This window comes from Pongo pygmaeus, chromosome 19 (assembly GCF_028885625.2).
Source record: "Pongo pygmaeus isolate AG05252 chromosome 19, NHGRI_mPonPyg2-v2.0_pri, whole genome shotgun sequence".
Taxonomy (NCBI): Eukaryota; Metazoa; Chordata; class Mammalia; order Primates; family Hominidae; genus Pongo; species Pongo pygmaeus.
Window position 1 is genome coordinate 95,723,002 of NC_072392.2, and position 19,624 is coordinate 95,742,625.

The 19,624-nt window shown below is 55.4% G+C and overlaps 1 protein-coding gene across 14 annotated transcripts in view; it reads left to right on the forward strand.

The window, feature by feature from the left end:
- SEPTIN9 (septin 9) overlaps nt 1–19,624 on the forward strand; it is a 218,876-nt gene that overhangs the window by 184,674 nt on the left and 14,578 nt on the right. For 11 of the 14 annotated variants that reach the window (XM_063656536.1, XM_054456109.2, XM_054456111.2 and 8 more), the window contains one exon: nt 14,349–14,540. In XM_063656536.1, coding sequence (XP_063512606.1) covers nt 14,349–14,540 — 192 coding nt within the window. Of the gene's footprint in view, nt 1–1,627; nt 1,850–3,044; nt 3,275–13,939; nt 14,060–14,348; nt 14,541–19,624 lie in introns of those variants that run through there. The other 3 variants (XM_063656538.1, XM_054456113.2, XM_054456117.2) reach the window with 3 other exon arrangements.

Below are 19,624 nucleotides of genomic sequence, written 5' to 3' on the forward strand. Positions count from 1 at the left end.
ATTGCTGGTCTGGGAGAGACGAGGGGCTGGACGAAAGGACAGCAGGCTGGCCATTCATTCATTCATTCATTCACTCATTCACAGCGCCTCACTGGGTGCTTCGGACGTGTAAGGTTTTGTGGGTAGTGAATGCGACAGACCCCAGACAGCAATCAGAGGGCCATGTGTGTAAGAACTGAGGGACCTAGGCCGGGCGCGGTGGCTCACGCCTGTAATCTCAGCACTTTGGGAGGCGGAGGCGGGCGGATCACGAGGTCAGGAGATCGAGACCATCCTGGCTAACACGGTGAAACCCCGTCTCTACTAAAAATACAAAAAATTAGCTGGGCTTGGTGGCGGGCGCCTGTAGTCCCAGCTACTTGGGAGGCTGAGGCAGGAGAATGGCGTGAACCCGGGAGGCAGAGCTTGCAGTGAGCCCAGATAGTGCCACTGCACTCCAGCCTGGGCGACACAGTGAGACTCTGTCTCAAAAAAAAAAACAAAACTGAGGGACCCAATGTAGATGAGCTATCCCAGGAAAACAAGTGGGAGTTCTAGGGGCAGCATGGGGAAAGGATGGTCCCAGCAGGGAGGACCTCTGTGGGTAGCCTCGTTGGAAGAGCTGAAAGGCAGCCAGGGAGGCTGTGCGTGGATGGAAGCTGAAGAGTAGGTTAGGGGCGTGTGTTTTGTTAACAAAGACTTCAAGCATTTACTGACCGGGCACAACACTATGTGCTTCATAAATAAATATCTCATTTGATCCCTAGCATTCTTATGAGACAGATGTTATTATCCCATTTCGCATGTAAGAACATTGAGGTGCAGAGTGGTTAAGTTACTTGCTCAGGGTGACACAGCACGTCGGTGGTAGGACAGGATTCTGGAGCCACAGGAATCTGGTTTATCCCAGGTGCAATGGAAACCAGTCACGGCTTCATAGAGGGAAATGATCAGATTAATAAGTTTTACACAGGCCCCCTGGTGCTTTGAGGAGGAGGGATTGGGACAGGGGCAGCTAATGGTGGTGGCTTAGATTGCAAGTGGCTGTGAGATGTGTTGGGTTAACACTGATGGAAGTTTGGGATGGATGAGTGGATTTGGAGTAATGGAAATGGAGGGCCCAGGCCCGGCCCCTGGAGATCTAGCTGCAATAGCTGTTGGCTGGAGAGGCCGTTCAGTTAGATGGGGGATGGGGTGGGAGGCAGGTGGGATGGGAGCTCCAGAGTTCAGCCTGGGGCACGGTCGTTGGGTTCAAGATGCCTTCAGATGTCAGAGCTTGACAGTGGCAGTGGCTGCAGATACCCAGGACCCAGCAGAGGACCTGGCACAGTGGGCCCAGGGACACGTCTGTGAGTCAGGCTGGCACTTGAGTGTGAATCTGGACAAAGAAGTTCGCATTGTTGGCATTGAATGCTTGGGGGCTGGGTGAAGTCAGCTAGGGAGAGGGGCCCTCAAGGCACCAGGACTGACTCCGTGGGTGAGGGCAGAGGAGGAGCCAGCAGAGGCTGAGAGAATAACCAGAGACAGGAGGAAGGTCAGCAGAGCCACGCACAGAAGCCTGGAGAAGATTGGGGAAAGGAAGGGCTGGGTGGTCGTCATTCCCTGCAGCTGGGAGGCAAGGGTGACCCCTGTGTGTTTCATTCTTCAGAGGATTGGTGGCTCCGTCTGGTCAGAACCCCAAGTCCAGAGGTGCATCTGAGCTTCATGCCGTGGTGCAGGCAGCAGGAGCCATGGAACAGGCCTGCGGGGTCACAGCCCGCCTGCTGCTTCCTGGTGTCTCTACCCTGAGCTCAGGGGTTGCTTGGATGCCCTGTGCTGCATCCCCCAAGGCAGTGTTCCAGAGAGGATGGCTATCTCAAGGTGTGACCAGGTAGCGGTCCACGCACACTGCTTTTTCCTGGGGAGAGTCTGGGATGAAAGGGTATGTGTGTGTTTCTGAGACTCCTTGGATAGGCTCCATGTACCTATCCACCCATCTTTCCACCCACTCACCCATCCACTCACCCACCCATCCACCCATCCACTCATCTACCTGTCAACCCATCTATCCACTCATTCACCCATCCACTCATCCACCTATCTATTCATTCACTCATCCACCTGTCAACCCATCTATCCACTCATTCACCCATCCACTCATCCACCTATCTACTCATTCACTCATCCACCCATCCACTCATTCACCCATCTGTCCATCCACTCATCCACTCACTCACCCATCCACTCATGCACCCATCCACCCATCTATCTATCCACTCATCCACCCATCCACTCATCCACCTATCCACTCATTCACTCATCCACCCATCCACTCATTCACCCATCTGTCCATCCACTCATCCACCCATCCACTCGTCTACCTATCCACTTATTCACCCATTTATCCATCCACTCAACCATCTACTCATCCACCCATCCACTCACTCATCTATCCACCCATGTATCCATCCACTCATCCACCCATCTACTCATCTGTCCATCCACTCATCCACCCATCAACTCACCCACCCATCCACTCACCCACCCATCCACTCACCCATCCATCTACCCATCCTCTCATCTATCCATCCACTCATCCACCCATCCACTCATCTATGCATCCACTCATCCGTCCATCCACTCATCCATCCATCCACTCACCCACCCATCTACTCATCCACCCATCCCCTCACCCATCCATCTACCCATCCATCCATCCACTCATCCACCCATCCACTCATCTACTCATCCACTCATCCATCCATCCACTCATCCACCAATCTACTCATCCACCCATCCATGCAGTCATTCATCCATTTGCTCATTCATCTGCGCACCCATCCATTCACCTGCTTGTTCATCCACCTACCCATCCATTCATCCATCTGTCTATCCATCCACCCACCCACTCACCCATTCACACACCCATACACCCATCCATTGATCCAACGATCCATCCCCATCCTTGCTTCAGAAAGCATTTGAAGTTGCTGGAGTGTGCCCTTGGAAAATGCGTCATAAGCTTTCATAAGGCCTCTCTTTGGTTTCCTCACTTCTTTGATTGGTCTTTTCTTTTGGACATGCAGGATCTGAGCAGCTCTTCTGGGAGGTGGGTGCAGTCCAGGTAGGCTGCCTGCAAAGCTAGGACCGAGGGAGCCACATCCAAGGCACTGTGGGTTCCCAAGGCGATGGCACTGTGGGCCCACTGCTTCCAGACCTCCTCAACTCCCAGGCTCCTGAGCAGGAGGACTCCTGGGGCAGGGCCTGGAGATGGGAAGAGAAAACAACTCCAGTCTCTCAACTCTCATCAGCCCAGGTGGGTGCTGCATGGATTGGGGGCACCTGGAGCAGTTGGCCCCTTCACCCCTTTCCCCCACCTTCCTGGCCCCTCTGGCTGTAATCAGACAGTTGTGTGCGATGTCTTTTCTCCCTCCTGAAGGGGTCATTTAGTCAGGCTTCTACTCATGGCCCAGGAATGTGCCCCTCCCTGCCTGTCCCCCACCCCCAAGCAGGCCCTGCCTCCAGCCCCCTGCTCTCTCTGAAGGGCCTGGGCATGGGGCAGCCTCTGCAGCATCCCCAGGACCCGAGCTGATCTGCACAGCAGAAGGGAATTGGGGGAAAGCTTTTTTTCTACCCAGCTCCTGGCAGGGGGCCACCCTGTTGTACCCCAGAGACCCTTGTCTACGTTTTGTTATTTCAGATGATTTCATAAGTTGGGGGAGGTGGAGCCCCAGCCCCCCCAGCCCCTGTTGTTGCCTCACTGCCGAGCTCTGCTGTGTATGCATGCTGACAGGCCTGCTGATAGCAGAAGGGGCTGGAGAGAGGGAGGCTCTGGGCCCTGCCCTCCCCAACCCCTGCTTAGGGGACATCCCTGATAAGAGGAAATTCCAGCCTGTGACAGATGGCCAGTGTCCACCCACCCACGGGGGAACTTTTCTTTCTCTTTTTAAGTTTGCAGATTTGCCAAGAACTAAAGGAATCTCTGTGGTTGGCTGGCCACTGTGGACATGGCCGGAGGGCTGGCACGGGCTGGATCTTGGGGTTGCTTTGGGGTAGGGGCCGCTCCTGGTGGAAGGTTCCTTGGGGTGGGGGAGGCATCAGGGCCATTCCCTGACCCTCCCTCTGCAGTGGATCCACTTCAGGGGCTGGGACAAGGCAAGGGGGCAGCGGAAAACAGAATATAAAACAGCCCCCCACCACACACCACACCAGAAGTCAGGGGATTCATCCTTGGCCTGCCCCCCCTGCCCCCTAAGTTCTGAGAGTGGCTCTTGAGGAAGTGAATGGCGATGGTTTGCAGGTCAGAGCTTGCTCTGGCCCAAGATTGATGTCTCAATAGGCCACGGAGCCTGGGTGAAAAAACTCGGGCTAGGGAGTTGGCGGGTTGCAAATGAAAGAACAGAGGAGGGCCTCTTCCAGAAAGAGGCGGGTGGTGTGGGGAGCCCTTGGACCTTGTCCAAATTTGACTTTACCGACTGGGGCCAATTGAAACCGTGCTGGCAGAAAGGCAAAACTGCTTGAGATTCCTTCCTCCACAATAGAGGAGAGGTTTGCTTCAAAGGGTTTGGCGAGGGAAAAGCTGAAGGAACCTTGGCCGGCAGTAAAAGTGGGGACCCCCACCCCCCTGCCTTGGGGGCACCTCGGGCCCCTGAATGAATGAAAGAGGAGGCTAGATGGAGACAGACTCACACCACCTGTCCCTTCCAGGTCCTGCAAAGGAGCACACAGGGTTCTTGTTGGCTCTTCCACCTTGTCAGTCCCCAAGAAGGAGAAAACACCGACAGGGGAACCGTAAAGCTGCAGTCTTGTTTAAATCCCATCATGGAAACCGGAAAGTGCTCCAGCTCGGAGAAAAATGCAGCTCTTTGCCTTTGCAAATCCGTGTCTTTCTCTGGGAGGCCAGAGCCTTTGTGCTCGATTTCTAAGCAGGGTTTCAGAGTGTCTCAGGAGGGGAAGGCAGAGTCTCAGATTTCCGGCATCCCAGGTCCTAACCAGGCTTTGAGGAGACGCTTCCTGCCCCATACAAAGTGTGAAGTGTAATTTGATTTGGAGTTAGTTAACAAATTAGATGAGCTGTGTGCATTTTAAAAATTCAGTCCTTGATCCCCCCACCCACACACTTTTGCACAATTTGGTCATTTATATTCAGTGTTTCCATCTTTAGAAGAGAACAGGAAGTCCCCAATGACATTTATGGAGCGTTTGTAGTAGCTTGGGTAGGTTAATAGGAACACAATACAGTGAAAAGCGGAGTTGAGATGGGAAAAGATCCTGTTTTCAGAGTCCCCCAGGGATGACATTCCTCATGGTCTCTGTCCACCCCCTCTGGAGTCCACTGTCCGCGAACAGCAACGTGTTCTCATTTGAGGGCTCTTCCTGCCGGAGCTCAGGGATGGAGACCAGCTGGCCTCAGTCCTCTCCTCTTACCTCTTTGTTTCTCAGACTCATCTTCCACCTTGAATAATTTTTTTAAACCTGCCCTCCTTCTTCTCTAGCTGTAGAACCCAGAACTTTGTGTGTGTGGTCAAAAGTTTAGAGAGTGCTGAAGGTAATGCTGAGATAACCCTATTAAATTCTGTAAGTTCTCATCACACCAAGTTTGTTTGTTTTTTTGATTCTCATTTTATTTTATTTCATTTTATAGGGATGGGGTCTTGCTACGTTGCCCAGGCTGGTCTTGAACTCCTGGGCTCAAACGATCCTCCCGCCTCGGCCTCCCAGAGTGCCAAGTTATTTTTTTAATTGGGATCCGCTGGCCTAGGGATTCTTTGATGAACCCTTCAAAATGTGTGTGTGTCTGTCTGTCTGTCTTCAGTGTATACTTTTCTAGGGAGAGTCTTTACTTTTCACCAGAGGTTTGTGGCACACACATGTCCTGTACTACTGTATCAGATTATGAATTCCTTACATGGTGAAGACTGCTTCACATCTGTCCAGAAGTCTCGGCTAATAAACATTTAAATAAATGAACTTCAAATTCCCATGTGCCACCACTGTTTTCATTCTGACTGCTCTCAAGCCTGTAGTGTCATCTTTTTGTTACTGTGAAGTAGACACTCAATAAATACTTGTCAAATGAATCAATGTTGTGGTCCTGGTCCACTAGGACCCCGGGATCATCGTCTACCATTATTGTCTATAGTTTCTTTACCATCTTGTTCCAGAGCGGTTCTTTCTCTGAGGTCTGCCCACCTCTGCATGTGTGTCTAGTTTCCAGCCCTGTCGCCTTACCATTCTCTTTCCTTTACCTGCATTTCCTGAACTATTAATAGTTAACAATAGCTTCTCCCTCCACCCACTCACTCATACCTGAAGTGAGAAGTCATCATTGAGGTCTCTGTGGATTTTGTCAGCCCAACCTGGGGCGGCCTCCTGGAGGTGGAGTTTTCAGATGAGGGATGGACATTTTGGTGTCTGCTGGTTAGATCCACCTGGGAGCTTTGGCAGGGGCCCCAGGGCAGCTCTGCCTCTTCATTTTGGCTGTGGGAGCCCTGGTGCACTAGGGTTTCTCAAGTAAGCATCTGTGTCCTGGGAGAGCCATAGGCAGGCCTGAGAGGGCCCCTGGAATCTGGGACCCCCAGCCCGGCCCAGTAGCTGGTACCATCACCTTTCTTGCAAGGGAAATTATGGAAACTAAGATGCTAATGTGCTTTGATAGGCCTGGGGTGGCTCTAAGCCCTGGGAAGAGCCCTGGCAACTTTCCCTGGCTGGCAGGTGGAATCTTCTCCTGGCAATTCAGGGCTGTGCCTCCAACTCCCTGGGGGAGAGCAACTGAGGGAGGAGCTGGAGGCCAAGGCCTCAGTGCTGAGCTGCCTGCACCGCAGCGGGCACCTTCTGGGTCCTGGCTGCAGGAACCCCATACTTCTCCAGCCTTTCCATGGTGCCCAAAGACCTGGCCTGGGGAGGGGGTCAGCAGCCTGGGGCTCACCTACCTGGCTTCAAATCCTGGCTCTACCGCTTACTCGCTTTGCGACCCTCATAATTGACAAAACCCTCTTGGCCTCAGTTTCCTTATCTGTGAAATGGGACAATAACAGTGGCTACCTTATAGGATTGTGTGATGATCCATCAGTTATAATAGCTCCTGAGCAGCATTTAGAGTAACACGTGGGGCTGGGTGCAGTGGCTTATGTCTATAATCCCAGCACTTTGGGAGGCCAAAGTGGGAGGATCGCTTGAGGCCAGGAGTTCGAAACCAGCCTGACCAACATTAGTGAGACCCACTCTCTTAAAAAAAAATTAGAGTAACGCCTGGCACAGAGAGCCCCCAGTAAACCTCGGCTGCTCTGATGAGCTTTGTTTCTTCATTTGTTCATTCGTTCACCAGACTTTTTGCCGGGGCTTGCCGTGAGTCCTATGCTGCTCTGAAGAAAGCCGGGCTGGGGTGAGCGTGATGGATGAGGTGTCTGGCTTCACAAACCCTATGTGGGGGGGTTGCGGTGAGAGGAAACCGCACACATCATTATTCAGTTACCATCGTGGGGAGACTGCCTGGACGCAGAGAGCAGGCTCTGTGTGGGAGCGGGGAGGGCAAGCCCCGGTTGCGAGGCAGGGCTTCCCCAGGATTCAGCAGGGATCTGAAGGACTTTGCAGGCACCCAGGGAGATAGGAGAGGAGGAAGGAGCGGCCCTGGCTGGACACTGTCCTCCTAGCATTGCCTGCATCAGGGACTCGCTCACCTTTAAGAAGCCCCTTTGTGTGGGACAGGGAGCATCTGTTAGTTTATAGGACCTGAAGTGCCCCCATGGGCTCAAGTTTCTGGGAAGGCCTGCAGGGGGCGGTAGGGCTGCCGCAGGGGTGCTGGCCTCAGGGTCTGGATTCAGGGGAGCCTGCAGAGGGAGGGCAGCTGGAGGCTGCTCCAGTGTGCATTGTTACGAGGCAAAGTAAGGAGACTGCTGGGCCCACGCTGGGCCGGGGTGGATGGAGGCAAGGAAGTCTTTGCCAGGGCAAGGGCACCAGCTGCAGATGCTGGCAGCTTTCTCCTGGACACGGGCCTGGAAGGCTGACAGGGTGTGGTGAGTGCCACTGGCTCCCCTGCCGTGGCCTGGTCAGTGGCTTCACAGGCCTCCGTGGGCAGGAGGAGGATGACCTTGCATTCTGCTTGGCCACCATTGGCAGTGACGGACAAGGTGTGTGGGGATGTGGCCATTTCAGTCTGTGCTCTGAGAGCCAGGTGTGGGTTGGGTTTGGGGAAGACAGGGGAATGGCATTGACTTGACCGTGACTGCTTTGTCCTGGGGTGCAGGCCCGGCTGTCACATGGGTACCATGTGGCTGTCCCCTGGAGTTGGGATGGCATTGGGCAGTGGCTCAGGATCCCTTGCCCCAGCGGCACCATCTCTGCATTTCGCCAGCAAGGCTGATGGGACTTGTGTGGACATTTCTGGAACGTAGACCAGGCAGCATGACACACAGGGAGGGGTGGTTAGAGGAGGGCAGCCCCTGGGTCTTGGTTTCCAAGTCGGGCTTTGCAAGCCTGCTGTGTCAAGCCCTCTCCCTTGGCACCAGGCCAGGTGGGTCAAGGTCAGCCCTGGGGCTATGACGAATGTGAGTGTCCCTAAAGTGTGTCACATACATCCAATAGCTGCCTCTTCTCTGGGCACTGTCTCCCAGCCAGAGATCCTACAGCTCCTGTCCCAGCCACAGACAGCAACCCGATTCCCTCATCCTTGGCAGGCCCTGGGGTGGCGGTAAGAATTTGTCAGTAAGTGCAGATGTTCCCGAAGGTGCTGGCTCAGGGCTGCGTGGATTACAGCCCTTTCATCCCTGCCTTAGACCCAGCTGCAACTCTGGAGAAAAGATGGCCCAGTGGACGCCTGCGGGGAGGAGGGAGCCGGTCCCCAAGATGGGCAGATTTGGGGGCAGTCCCCATCACAGGACCGGTGACCCACTGCCACCAGCGCCAGTGAATGGCAGAGGGGCCCTGGCATAAGGCCTGGGTTCAGAATGGGAACCTGCAGAGAAACTGTCAAGGTCTCCCGCCACCTGACACCTCCGGCTGGCTGCCACCCTGGAAACACCCTTGCTGCAAGAAGATGGAGGGGTTTGTCTGGGGCACGGTCTGGCGACACCAACTTGAGAACCTCAGGCCTAAGTGTTGGCCTCTGGGCCTCAGCTGTCCTCTGAGCTGTAAAGCTGGCTCCTGGGCACTTGTGGAAAACACTGGACTCTATTATATTTTACTTTACGTTCTGGGATACATGTGCAGAACGTGCAGGTTTTGTTACGTAGGAATACATGTGCCGTAGTGGTTTGCTGCACCCATTGGACTCTTCAATCCAGCTCCACTAGAAATGACTGCCTTCTTTCCCTCCTTCCGTCCCTCCCTCCTCCCCTCCCTTTTTTCCTTCCTTCCCTGTTTCCATCCCCCTCCCTCCCTCCTTTCTTTCCCTTCCTCTCCCGTCCTCACGGGGATATAATTTCCATATGACACCATCCGCCGATTCAGAAAGCACAGTTGAGTGGTATTTTTTCACTAATTCCAGAACGTTTTCCTCACCCCAAAAGGAAACGCCATCTTCGGTACACAGTCACTCCCCCTCCCCCAGCCCCTGGAAATCACCAATCTGCGCTTTGTCCCTATAGATGTACTTATTCTGAACATATGACTAGAACCATAAAAGATGTGACCTTTTATGCTTGGTTTCTTGCCGTTGGAATGTTTTCAGAGTTCATCTGTGTTGGCGCATGCTCGTGCCTTTTTATGACTGAGAAATAGTCTACTGTGTAGACTCACCACGTTGGGTTTCTCCACGCATCTGTTGGCGGATGTGTTAGTTATTTCTGGAGCGGGTGTGTTGTGCCACTCACGGGCTGCGCTAGGAGCTGGGGATATCACTGAGCAAGCCACAGCCTCGGGCACCCAGGAGCTCGCAGAGCAGGAGCTGGGAGGGAGGTCAGGAGGTGCGTGGCCTGTTTGCCAGGCTGGAGAGACTTGCAAAAGGTCACTTGGAGCCAGAACCAGAGCCCCAGGCCCCTGACTCCCAGCTGCGGAGCCGGGAGGGAAGCTCTGCGTTTTGCTTTGACTGTGGGGTGACTTGTCAGTTACTGTCCAAATCAGAACCTTTCTGAGAGTCGACGTGGGTACTGCTGATAATTAGTCTGGATACCCGAAAGAATGGAAAGCAGGGACCCAGACAGATCCTTGCACATCCGTGTTTGTAGCAGGGCGAGGCCTGGAGGTGCGATGGGGATCCCAACGGGGCAGCTGCCATCTTACTGGAGCCCACGGTCTTTGCGGGGGGACACAGGTGTTAACCGCATATCATACAAGCAGGAATGTGAAATTTCAGGGTTGCCAAATTCAGTGAAGGTCTTGTGCTGGCCTGGCCACTTACAGTGGCATTTCAGGAAAAAAATCACTGTGTGGACCTCAGTTTCCCCATTAGTAAAGAGTAGGTTGGACTAGAATTCTGTACCATCCAGTATAGTTGCCATTTATGAAATGTGGCTATTTAAATTTAAATAAAAATAATAAAAATTCTGTTCCTCAGATGGACTAGCTCAGTGTCAGGTGCTCAGAAGTCACTTGTGAACACACTGGCAATTCCTCAAAAAACGAAAACTAGAACCACCGTAGCATCCCATAATTCCACTTCTGGGTATGGATTCCAAAGAATGCACAGCATCTTAAAGAGCTAGAGATATTTGTACACCCATATTCGTAGCGGCTCTGTTCACAGTAGCCAGTGGGTAGAAACAACCCAAATGCCCGCGGTCAAATGAGTGGAGAAATCAAAGGTGGGACAGGCCAGGCACGGTGGTGCACGCCTGTAATCCCAGCACTTTGGGAGGCCGAGGCGGGTGGATCATCTGAGGTCACAAGTTCAAGACTAGCCTGACCAACATGGAGAAACCCCGTCTCTACTAAAAATACAAAATTAGCCGGGCGTGGTGGCGGGTGCCTGTAATCCCAGCTACTCAAGAGGCTGAGGCAGGAGAATTGCTTGAACCTGGGGAGGCAGAGGTTTCGGTGAGCTGAGATCGCGCCATTGCACTCCAGCCTGGGCAACAAGAGCAAAACTCCATCTCACACACACACACAAAAAGGGTGGAACATACGAGGAATTTGACTCAGCCATAAAGAGGAAGTTAGGATACCTGCAACAGCAAGGGTGAACCTTTAGGATATTATGCTAAGTGAAATAATTTGGTCACAAAAGGACAATCCTGTAGGAGTCCACTTACACCAGGTCCCTAGAGTAGTCAGATTCAGAAAAACAGCAGAATGGAGGTTGCCAGAGGCTTGGGGGATGGGGCTGGGGAGTTGTTTAATGAGGACAGTTTGTGTTACAAGATGAAAAAGTTCTGGAGATTTGTTACACAGCAATGTGAATGTACTTAGCACCACTGGACTCCACACTTCAAAATAGTGACCATGGTAATTCCTTTTAATTATGACAATTAAAAGGAAAAGTCACGTGGCCAGTGGCTACCACGCTGAGCAGCGCAGGCCTTGGACAGTGTCATGGTCACAGACAATGGAGTGGGTGATCTTTACCATTGTTTCCAGCTGCCTGAGCACCACGGTGTCCTGGGGCCAGGACGAAAGTGTCTCTGGGTGTGGGGTCTCTGCTTTTCCCACTCGGGGGTCCTGAAGGCAGACCCCAGAGCTCACCTGGCCAGGTAGGAGAGGGAGGAGGGCTCTCGCATTGCTCTCTCCGTGCCTGCCTGCGGGCCAGCCGGGGCCTTCGAGGCCGCCTCTCGAGGGAGAGGTTGCAGGAATGGTTCTCACCTGTGCAGAAGGCCAGCCACTGCCCTACGTCAATGGCAAAGATGGGGCTCGGCTGTGTTGTATTATTATTTCTCAAGCGGGGCCCCTGATGGGCAGGATGTTTGGTTTGACTTGAGTTTCTGCAGTGAGTGCTGGTGCCTGTGGAGGGGCCCAGCTGCAGCCGACGCCGGCCCCTCCCTCGCTCTGGGCTCCAGGGGCGTTGGGGGCGAGAAAGGAGAGTTCAGGGGGCAGCGCCTCCCCCCAGGTCCTGCTGGGGAGGGTTGAGGGATGCTGGGTGGAGGTGGGGGCGGGTAGGGGCTGGTCCCAGTTCCGGTCCCAGTTCCAGTCCCAGGCAAAATGGCTCTCAGACCCACAGGCAGATGGAAGCAATTTTCAGTCACGTGGGTCGGGGCTGAACTGCTGCCCCGCAAGGCAAGGCCCCATGTCTGGCTCCAGGAAGCGGCCCCAAAGCCACGTGGTCCACGGCCAGATGCAGCGCTGTGTCTTTGTTTATTTAAAGGTTCTGGAAGCCCAGGGGAGAGTATTTCTGAAAGGGGAGCAGGAGAAGGAGCAAAGCCCTGAAGGCTTCCAGGCTGCGTGGCCTGGGTGGGGGCCACGTGGGGGCACAGAGAGAGGAGCCCTGGCCTCCAGGTCCGCCTGTGGGTATTGCTGTCAGCGATGGAGATGTGTGGACCCCCCTTGGCCTTTCCCAACAAGGAATTATATTGTTCCTTTGTTCCCCCAATTCCATCAGATAGGAATTCCTGTGCCCTGTGGAGGCTGAGAAGATGGGGAGGTGCCTGTGAGGATAAACCAGCCCCCAGTTTCTGGCTTCCAGAGTCTTTTCCTCTCTCACCTCTGATGCCTCAGGCCTGGGGAGCCTCCCTTTGACACCCTCTGACCGCTCCAGTGTAATAGGCCGAAAGGGATGGCTTGAGCCGACTGGGGACGTGGGGTGCAGCCGGGGGGCTCAGTGGGCATTTCCTGAGTTCGGTTCTTGCCCAGCAAGTGGCAGGGCAGTTGAACCGAAGTCTCCCCCTGCCCCTCCTGGCCTGGAAGCCTGCCTCCCGCCTTCTGGGCAGAGTGAGGAGTGGACATGGGCCGGGAGGGCTGCCTCCTGTCTGGGAGGGCTGCTCACCTGCCTGTCACGGGGGATGTGCCCCCTGCAGCCTCCCGTGCTGTGGCTCTGGCTTCCCACACCGGCTCCACTCCTCTGGCTGCCCCTGCTGGGTGCCCACCCATCCCAGGGAAAAGCCAGTCCCCTCCCCGAGGGCTGGCGGGAGGGGCCCTGCCTGGGAACACGCTGTGTGGTCCCTGTCTTAGCACAGGATGCCTGAGGCCAGATCCTCTCTGGGAGGCAGGATGGGGCAAAAGTCTCCCCGCAGGCAGGGCAGGGCCTGGATGGGCCCAAGCAGGGAGGGGGGCCCAGAACAGCAGCCGCCCAGCCTGCTTGGGAGCTGAGGGCCATCAAGGGCAGCTCCAGCCTGTGGGGACTAGCAGAGGCACCGCCTCTGTGACCAGCGAGTTGTCTGCACCCGCGTGCGCGTGCACCAGTGAGTGTGGCGAGTCTAGGGTGTGCTGGGATGTGACCCGTGTGCCAGCCAGCCCTGATGGGAACCAGCCCCATCCTGGGTGCCCCTGGAACTCCGCTGCGTGGGAACACCTGGGTCCTCAGCAGGTGTCTTCCGGGCGTCCGCCCCCAGCCCCAGGCCTCTGACCCATGTGTGGTGTCTTAACAGCAGCCAGGAGCAGGGCCATCGAAGGGACCTACAGACAGAAGAGGCTTGAGTGATTTCGGGAAGTTTAGCCCCACGTGCCCCACATACCCAAGAGTAAAACTTGGTCCTGGCCTGTGGGTGTGCAGCCCGCGGGTGCTGGCCAGGCAGACAAGACAGCCGCCTGGGTCAGTCCAAGGGGAGGCAGATGTGGTGCGGGCGCCCCCTCCCCTCCATGCGCCCAGGGGCAGCTCTGCATCCAGGCACCCACCCTGCACCCAGCACTTTTCCTTTCCCCAGGACTGCTGGCTCCTTGTATGGGATTGAACACACAACTCCATGGGGACTGACGCTGGTTCTATCCCCCTTTCTTACAAGACCGTCCATGGGGATGTGGGAGGCGGGGACACACGCTGGTTCTATCCCCCTTTCTTACAAGACCGTCCATCCTGTGTCTTGGCTCCTGGGTCGGCCTCTAAGGCCTTTGAGCGGCAGCAGGCGGTGCAGCTTATCTGAGTGGAGGTGAAGGAGAGGGCCAGGTCCACCTGCGTGGCCCGAGGCAGTGTGGAGGGCCGGGAGAGGAGAGCGCCCTCCACCCTTGTCTGAGCAGCCCTCCAGGATACGGAGACAGGAGTTCAGGGTCAGCCCTGCCTTGGAGCGGAAGGGGCCCCCAGGTTGGTACAGCTCCTAGAAGAGGAGATGAAAAAGCCTGGCCTTGGGAGTCTGGGGATGGAGCTTTGCTGGGGAGGCAGTGTGGCTGCAGGATGGCAGCTTTTTAGAGGACACCACGGCCAGAGGCATCTACCTGGGGGAATTCTCAGGGGTCGCCTGGGCAAGTCGCTTAGCCTTTCTGAGCCTCAGTGCCTCAGTTTCCCCATCCAAGGATGGGTGAGACATCCACCTGGCAGGCGCCTGTGTGTGAGCCCCTGTCCCACTCTAACTCCTCTGCTGTTCCTTCCCCAGCCACTGAGGCGGCTCCCAGCTGCGTTGGCGACATGGCCGACACCCCCAGAGATGCTGGGCTCAAGCAGGTGCCTGCACCACGGAATGAGAAGGCCCCGGTGGACTTCGGCTACGTGGGGATTGACTCCATCCTGGAGCAGATGCGCCGGAAGGCCATGAAGCAGGGCTTCGAGTTCAACATCATGGTGGTCGGTGAGTCCTCACACTGCCTGCCACTCCACCCATACCGGAAACCAGCCTCAGCCCCCAGGGCGGGTCCACAAGCCTTTGGGCTTGGTCTTCCCTTCTGTAAAATGGGGCAGCAACCCTGACCTCAAGGACGGATTGCCAGTGACATTGCGTGTGCATGCATGCGCCTGGGAGGAGCCCACAGCCTCCAGCGGTTCCTCAGAGGGGCCTGTCCTGCACATGCAGGGCCCCTGAGATGACTTTGGGGAGCCCAGGCCGGCCTGGAGCAGGTCATCATGAGTGGTCGCTGCCTCTGAGCAATGACATCAGCTTGTGCAGAGGGTTTCTGTGGCAGCTGTCCACTCACTGTTGCTCCAGCCTGGCCCCCCAGGCTCCCCACCGCACCCCACCACAGCCTGGCCAGAGGCTTCCCAGCAGCTCAGCTTCAGCTCTGCCCTGGAATTGGGGCCTCATGGCTTCCACACCCCCTGGTGGCCCCGGAGCTGGAGGTCACCACGGGAGGTCGTCGATCAGTACAACCTGGGCAGGGTGAGGGGGCCGGGCTGGAGTCTACAGTGGGCTGCCTGTTGTTTCCAAAGCCCCCCAGGTCCCATTCAAACCTCACAGTGACCGTGTGAAGGGGGCGTCCCGTTTTCCAGGCAGAAACGAGGCGCAGGGAAGGCTGCTGAGGTTCCTTAACTCATAGGCCAGAGAACCGCAGCCACCGTTTTGACTCCCAGAACTGTGTTCTGCCCACTCCACGGGGTCGGGGGAGGGGTCTGGGGAAGTGCCCCCGCCAGGTCACACCCTAAACAAAGGTGAGCTTGCGGGGTTTCTGCAAGGTGTCTGGGCACCTCTCAGGCCGGGCCTGTTTCTCCTACCTTTGCCAGCCATGCACGTCCTTCCTGCCCAGCTCTGTGGACGCAAACCCACACCTGCCAGCCTGACACCTTTCTTTCCTCTTCTGCACTGATCTGGGCCCTGGCTCCCCTCTGCTTCCTGTGGCCTCATGGGACCCGGCTGCTCATGGCCCCGCTTTGCTCCCAGCTGCCTGGAAGCTGGCAGCCTGCTGCAAGGGAGGGCGGAGGTGTGGGGTCTCCTCCTATGGCCCACCCACCCTGTTCTGCCTGTTGTGGGGGACATGCTTGTACCCTGAGGATTCAGGGCTGCCTCCCGGGAAGATGGCTGGAGAGAAAGAGAGGGGAGAGGCCCAAAGGCAGTGGCCAGGCTGGGACTCACCTCTGTGGGCTAGGGAGGGGCTGCCCTGCTCCCTAGCCAGGGACAGGGTGAGAAGGACCTGGGAACCTTTGGGTCCCGGCCATGGCACAGGACTTCTTCTGGAGCTTTGGCCCCAAGGAGAGGGAGAGGCAGCCCAGCAGCCCTCGCTGCCTCCTGCGGCTGCCACTGTGACAGCCTTGCCCTCTGGGAATAGTGCACAGGAGGCCACTTCACCTGTCTGGGCCTCTGCTCTTTCAACCCTGAGAAGAGCAGTGGTCCTGATTCCCCACAAAGTCACTCCCTCCCAGGGATGCCGAGTGAGGAGCACGACGTGGGGCAGCTCTGCTCTCCTCCCTCCTCCCTCCCTCCCATGGCAGCCGTGCCCACCCGCAGAGGTGCAGGCAAGGTGGAGGGGCGCCTGTTTGGAGATCCACAGACCCCGGGAAGAATCCCGGCTCTGTCCTAACTCAGCGGGGTGAGGCTTGTGTGTCTTCCCCCGGGCTCCTCCTCTGTCAGCCTTAGCTTGCTTGTCCATAAAATGGGATCATCCCGTAAAGTGAGATCAAGCAAGCAGGCCCTGGGCAGGGTCCCCAACAGGTTGTGGTTGTTCGAGAAGTTGCAGCAATGGTGATGGTGGATGGTAGTGGTGATGTGGGTGATGGTGATTGTGATGGTGGTGGTGGTGGCGATGGTGATAGTGGTGGTGATAATGACCATGAGGGTGATAGGGATGATGATGGTGGTGATGGTGATAGTGGTGGGATGGTAGTGGTGATGGTGGTGATTGTGGTGATGGTGGTGATGTGGGTGATTGTGATGTGGGTGATGGTGGTGATGTGGGTGATGGTGGTGATTGTGGTGATGGTGGTGATGGTGATGGTGGTGATGTGGGTGATGGTGGTGATGTGGGTGATGGTGGTGATTGTGGTGATGGTGGTGATGGTGGTGATGTGGGTGATGGTGGTGATGTGGGTGATGGTGGTGATTGGTGGTGGTGATGGTGGTAATGATGGTGATGTGGGTGATGGTGATTGTGGTGGTGGTGATGGTGGTAATGATGGTGGTGATTGTGGTGGTGGTGATGATGGTGGTGATTGTGGTGGTGGTGATGGGGGTGGTGGTGGTGATGGTGATGATTGTGATGGTGGTGATGGGGGTGGTGGTGGTGATGGTGGTGATGATGGTGGTGATTGTGGTGGTGGTGATGGTGGTGGTGGTGCTGATGGTGATGATTGTGATGGTGGTGATGTGGGTGATGGTGGTGATGTGGGTGATGGTGGTGATTGTGATGGTGGTGATGTGGGTGATGGTGGTGATGGTGATGTGGGTGATTGTGGTGGTGGTGATGGGGGTGATTGTGGTGGTGGTGATGGGGGTGATGTTGGTGATTGTGATGGTGGTGATGTGCGTGATGGTGGTGATGTGGGTGATGGTGGTGATGGTGATGTGGGTGATGGTGGTGATGATGGTGGTGATTGTGATGGTGGTGATGGGGGTGATGGTGGTGATTGTGATGGTGGTGATGGGGGTGATGGTGGTGATTGTGATGGTGGTGATGTGGGTGATGGTGGTGATGTGGGTGATGGTGGTGGTGATGGTGGAGATGATAATGGTGATGGTGGTGATGGTGGTGGTGATGGGGGTGATGGTGGTGATTGTGGTGATGGTGGTGATGTGGGTGATGGTGATTGTGATGGTGGTGATGTGGGCGGGGGGTGGCAGTGGTGGTGATGGTGATGATTATGATGGTGGTGATGTGGGTGATGGTGGTGATGGGGGTGATGGTGGTGATGTGGGTGATGGTGGTGGTGGTGATGGTGGAGATGATAATGGTGATGGGGGTGATGATGGTGGTGATGGGGGTGATGGTGGTGATTGTGATTGTGGTGATGGTGGTGATTGTGATGGTGGTGATTGTGATGGTGGTGATTGTGGTGATGGTGGTGATGTGGGTGATGGTGGTGATGTGGGTGATGGTGGTGATTGTGATGGTGGTGATGTGGGCGGGGGGTGGAAGTGGTGGTGATGGTGATGATTATGATGGTGGTGATGTGGGTGATGGTGGTGATGGGGGTGATGGTGGTGATGGGGGTGATGGTGGTGATGTGGGTGATGGTAGTTATTGTGATGGTGGTGATTGTGGTGATGGTGGTGATGTGGGTGATGGTGGTGATGTGGGTGATGGTGGTGATTGTGGTGGTGGTGGTGATTGTGGTGGTGGTGATGGGGGTGATGATGGTGGTGATTGTGGTGGTGGTGATGGTGATGGTGATGGTGATGATTGTGATGGTGGTGATGGGGGTGATGGTGATTGTGATGGTGGTGATGTGGATGATGGTGGTGATGGTGATGATTGTGATGGTGATGTGGGTGATGGTGGTGGTGGTGGTGATGGTGGAGATGATAATGGTGATGGGGGTGATGATGGTGGTGATGGGGGTGATGGTGGTGATTGTGGTGGTGGTGATCGGGGTGATGATGGTGGTGATTGTGGTGGTGGTGATGGTGGTGATGGTGATGGTGATGATTGTGATGGTGGTGATGGGGGTGATGGTGATTGTGATGGTGGTGATGTGGGTGATGGTGGTGATGGTGATGATTGTGATGGTGATGTGGGTGATGGTGGTGGTGGTGGTGATGGTGGAGATGATAATGGTGATGGGGGTGATGATGGTGGTGATGGGGGTGATGGTGGTGATTGTGATTGTGGTGATGGTGGTGATTGTGATGGTGGTGATTGTGATGGTGGTGATTGTGGTGATGGTGGTGATGTGGGTGATGGTGGTGATGTGGGTGATGGTGGTGATTGTGATGGTGGTGATGTGGGCGGGGGGTGGCAGTGGTGGTGATGGTGATGATTATGATGGTGGTGATGTGGGTGATGGTGGTGATGGGGGTGATGGTGGTGATGGGGGTGATGGTGGTGATGTGGGTGATGGTAGTTATTGTGATGGTGGTGATTGTGGTGATGGTGGTGATGTGGGTGATGGTGGTGATGTGGGTGATGGTGGTGATTGTGGTGGTGGTGGTGATTGTGGTGGTGGTGATGGGGGTGATGATGGTGGTGATTGTGGTGGTGGTGATGGTGGTGATGGTGATGGTGATGATTGTGATGGTGGTGATGGGGGTGATGGTGATTGTGATGGTGGTGATGTGGGTGATGGTGGTGATGGTGATGATTGTGATGGTGATGTGGGTGATGGTGGTGGTGGTGATGGTGATGATTGTGATGGTGATGTGGGTGATAGTGATGGTGGTGGTGGTGATGGTGATGATTGTGATGGTGGTGGTGGTGATGGTGATTGTGATGGTGGTGATGTGGGTGATGGTGGTGTTGATGGGGGTGATGTTAGTAGTGGTGGTGATAGTGATGGGGATGATGGTGGTGTTGATGGTGATAGTGGTGGGATGGTAGTGGTGTTGTGGTTGATGGTGGTGCTGGTGATGGTGATTGTGATGCCAGTGGTGGTGGTGATGAGGGTGATGGAAGTGGTGATGATGACAGGAGTGATGGGATGATGGTAGTAGCAGTGATGGTATTGTGATGATGGATCTGATGGGGATGGTGGTGATGATAAGGGTGGTGATGATGGTGATGATAATAATAAAAGTAGCAATAATAAACGGATATACCTTACAGTATCCCAGTTGGCATCTCCTAGATCTAAGGTGTCATGGCTGGAACACTGACATAACTCCTGACCTGAGCTTGGCCAGGACACAGACCTGGTGGACCGAGAGAGGTGGGCGAGGAGTGTCTGTCCTTGGGCTACTAAACAGTTCAGGCCAGGGATTCCCAGCACCAGCCTCTGTCCTCCTGGGAGCCCACACTTTTCCTAGAAAGGTGTTATCAAAGTCAGAACATCAGTGTAATTTAGGTGTTTTTTGTG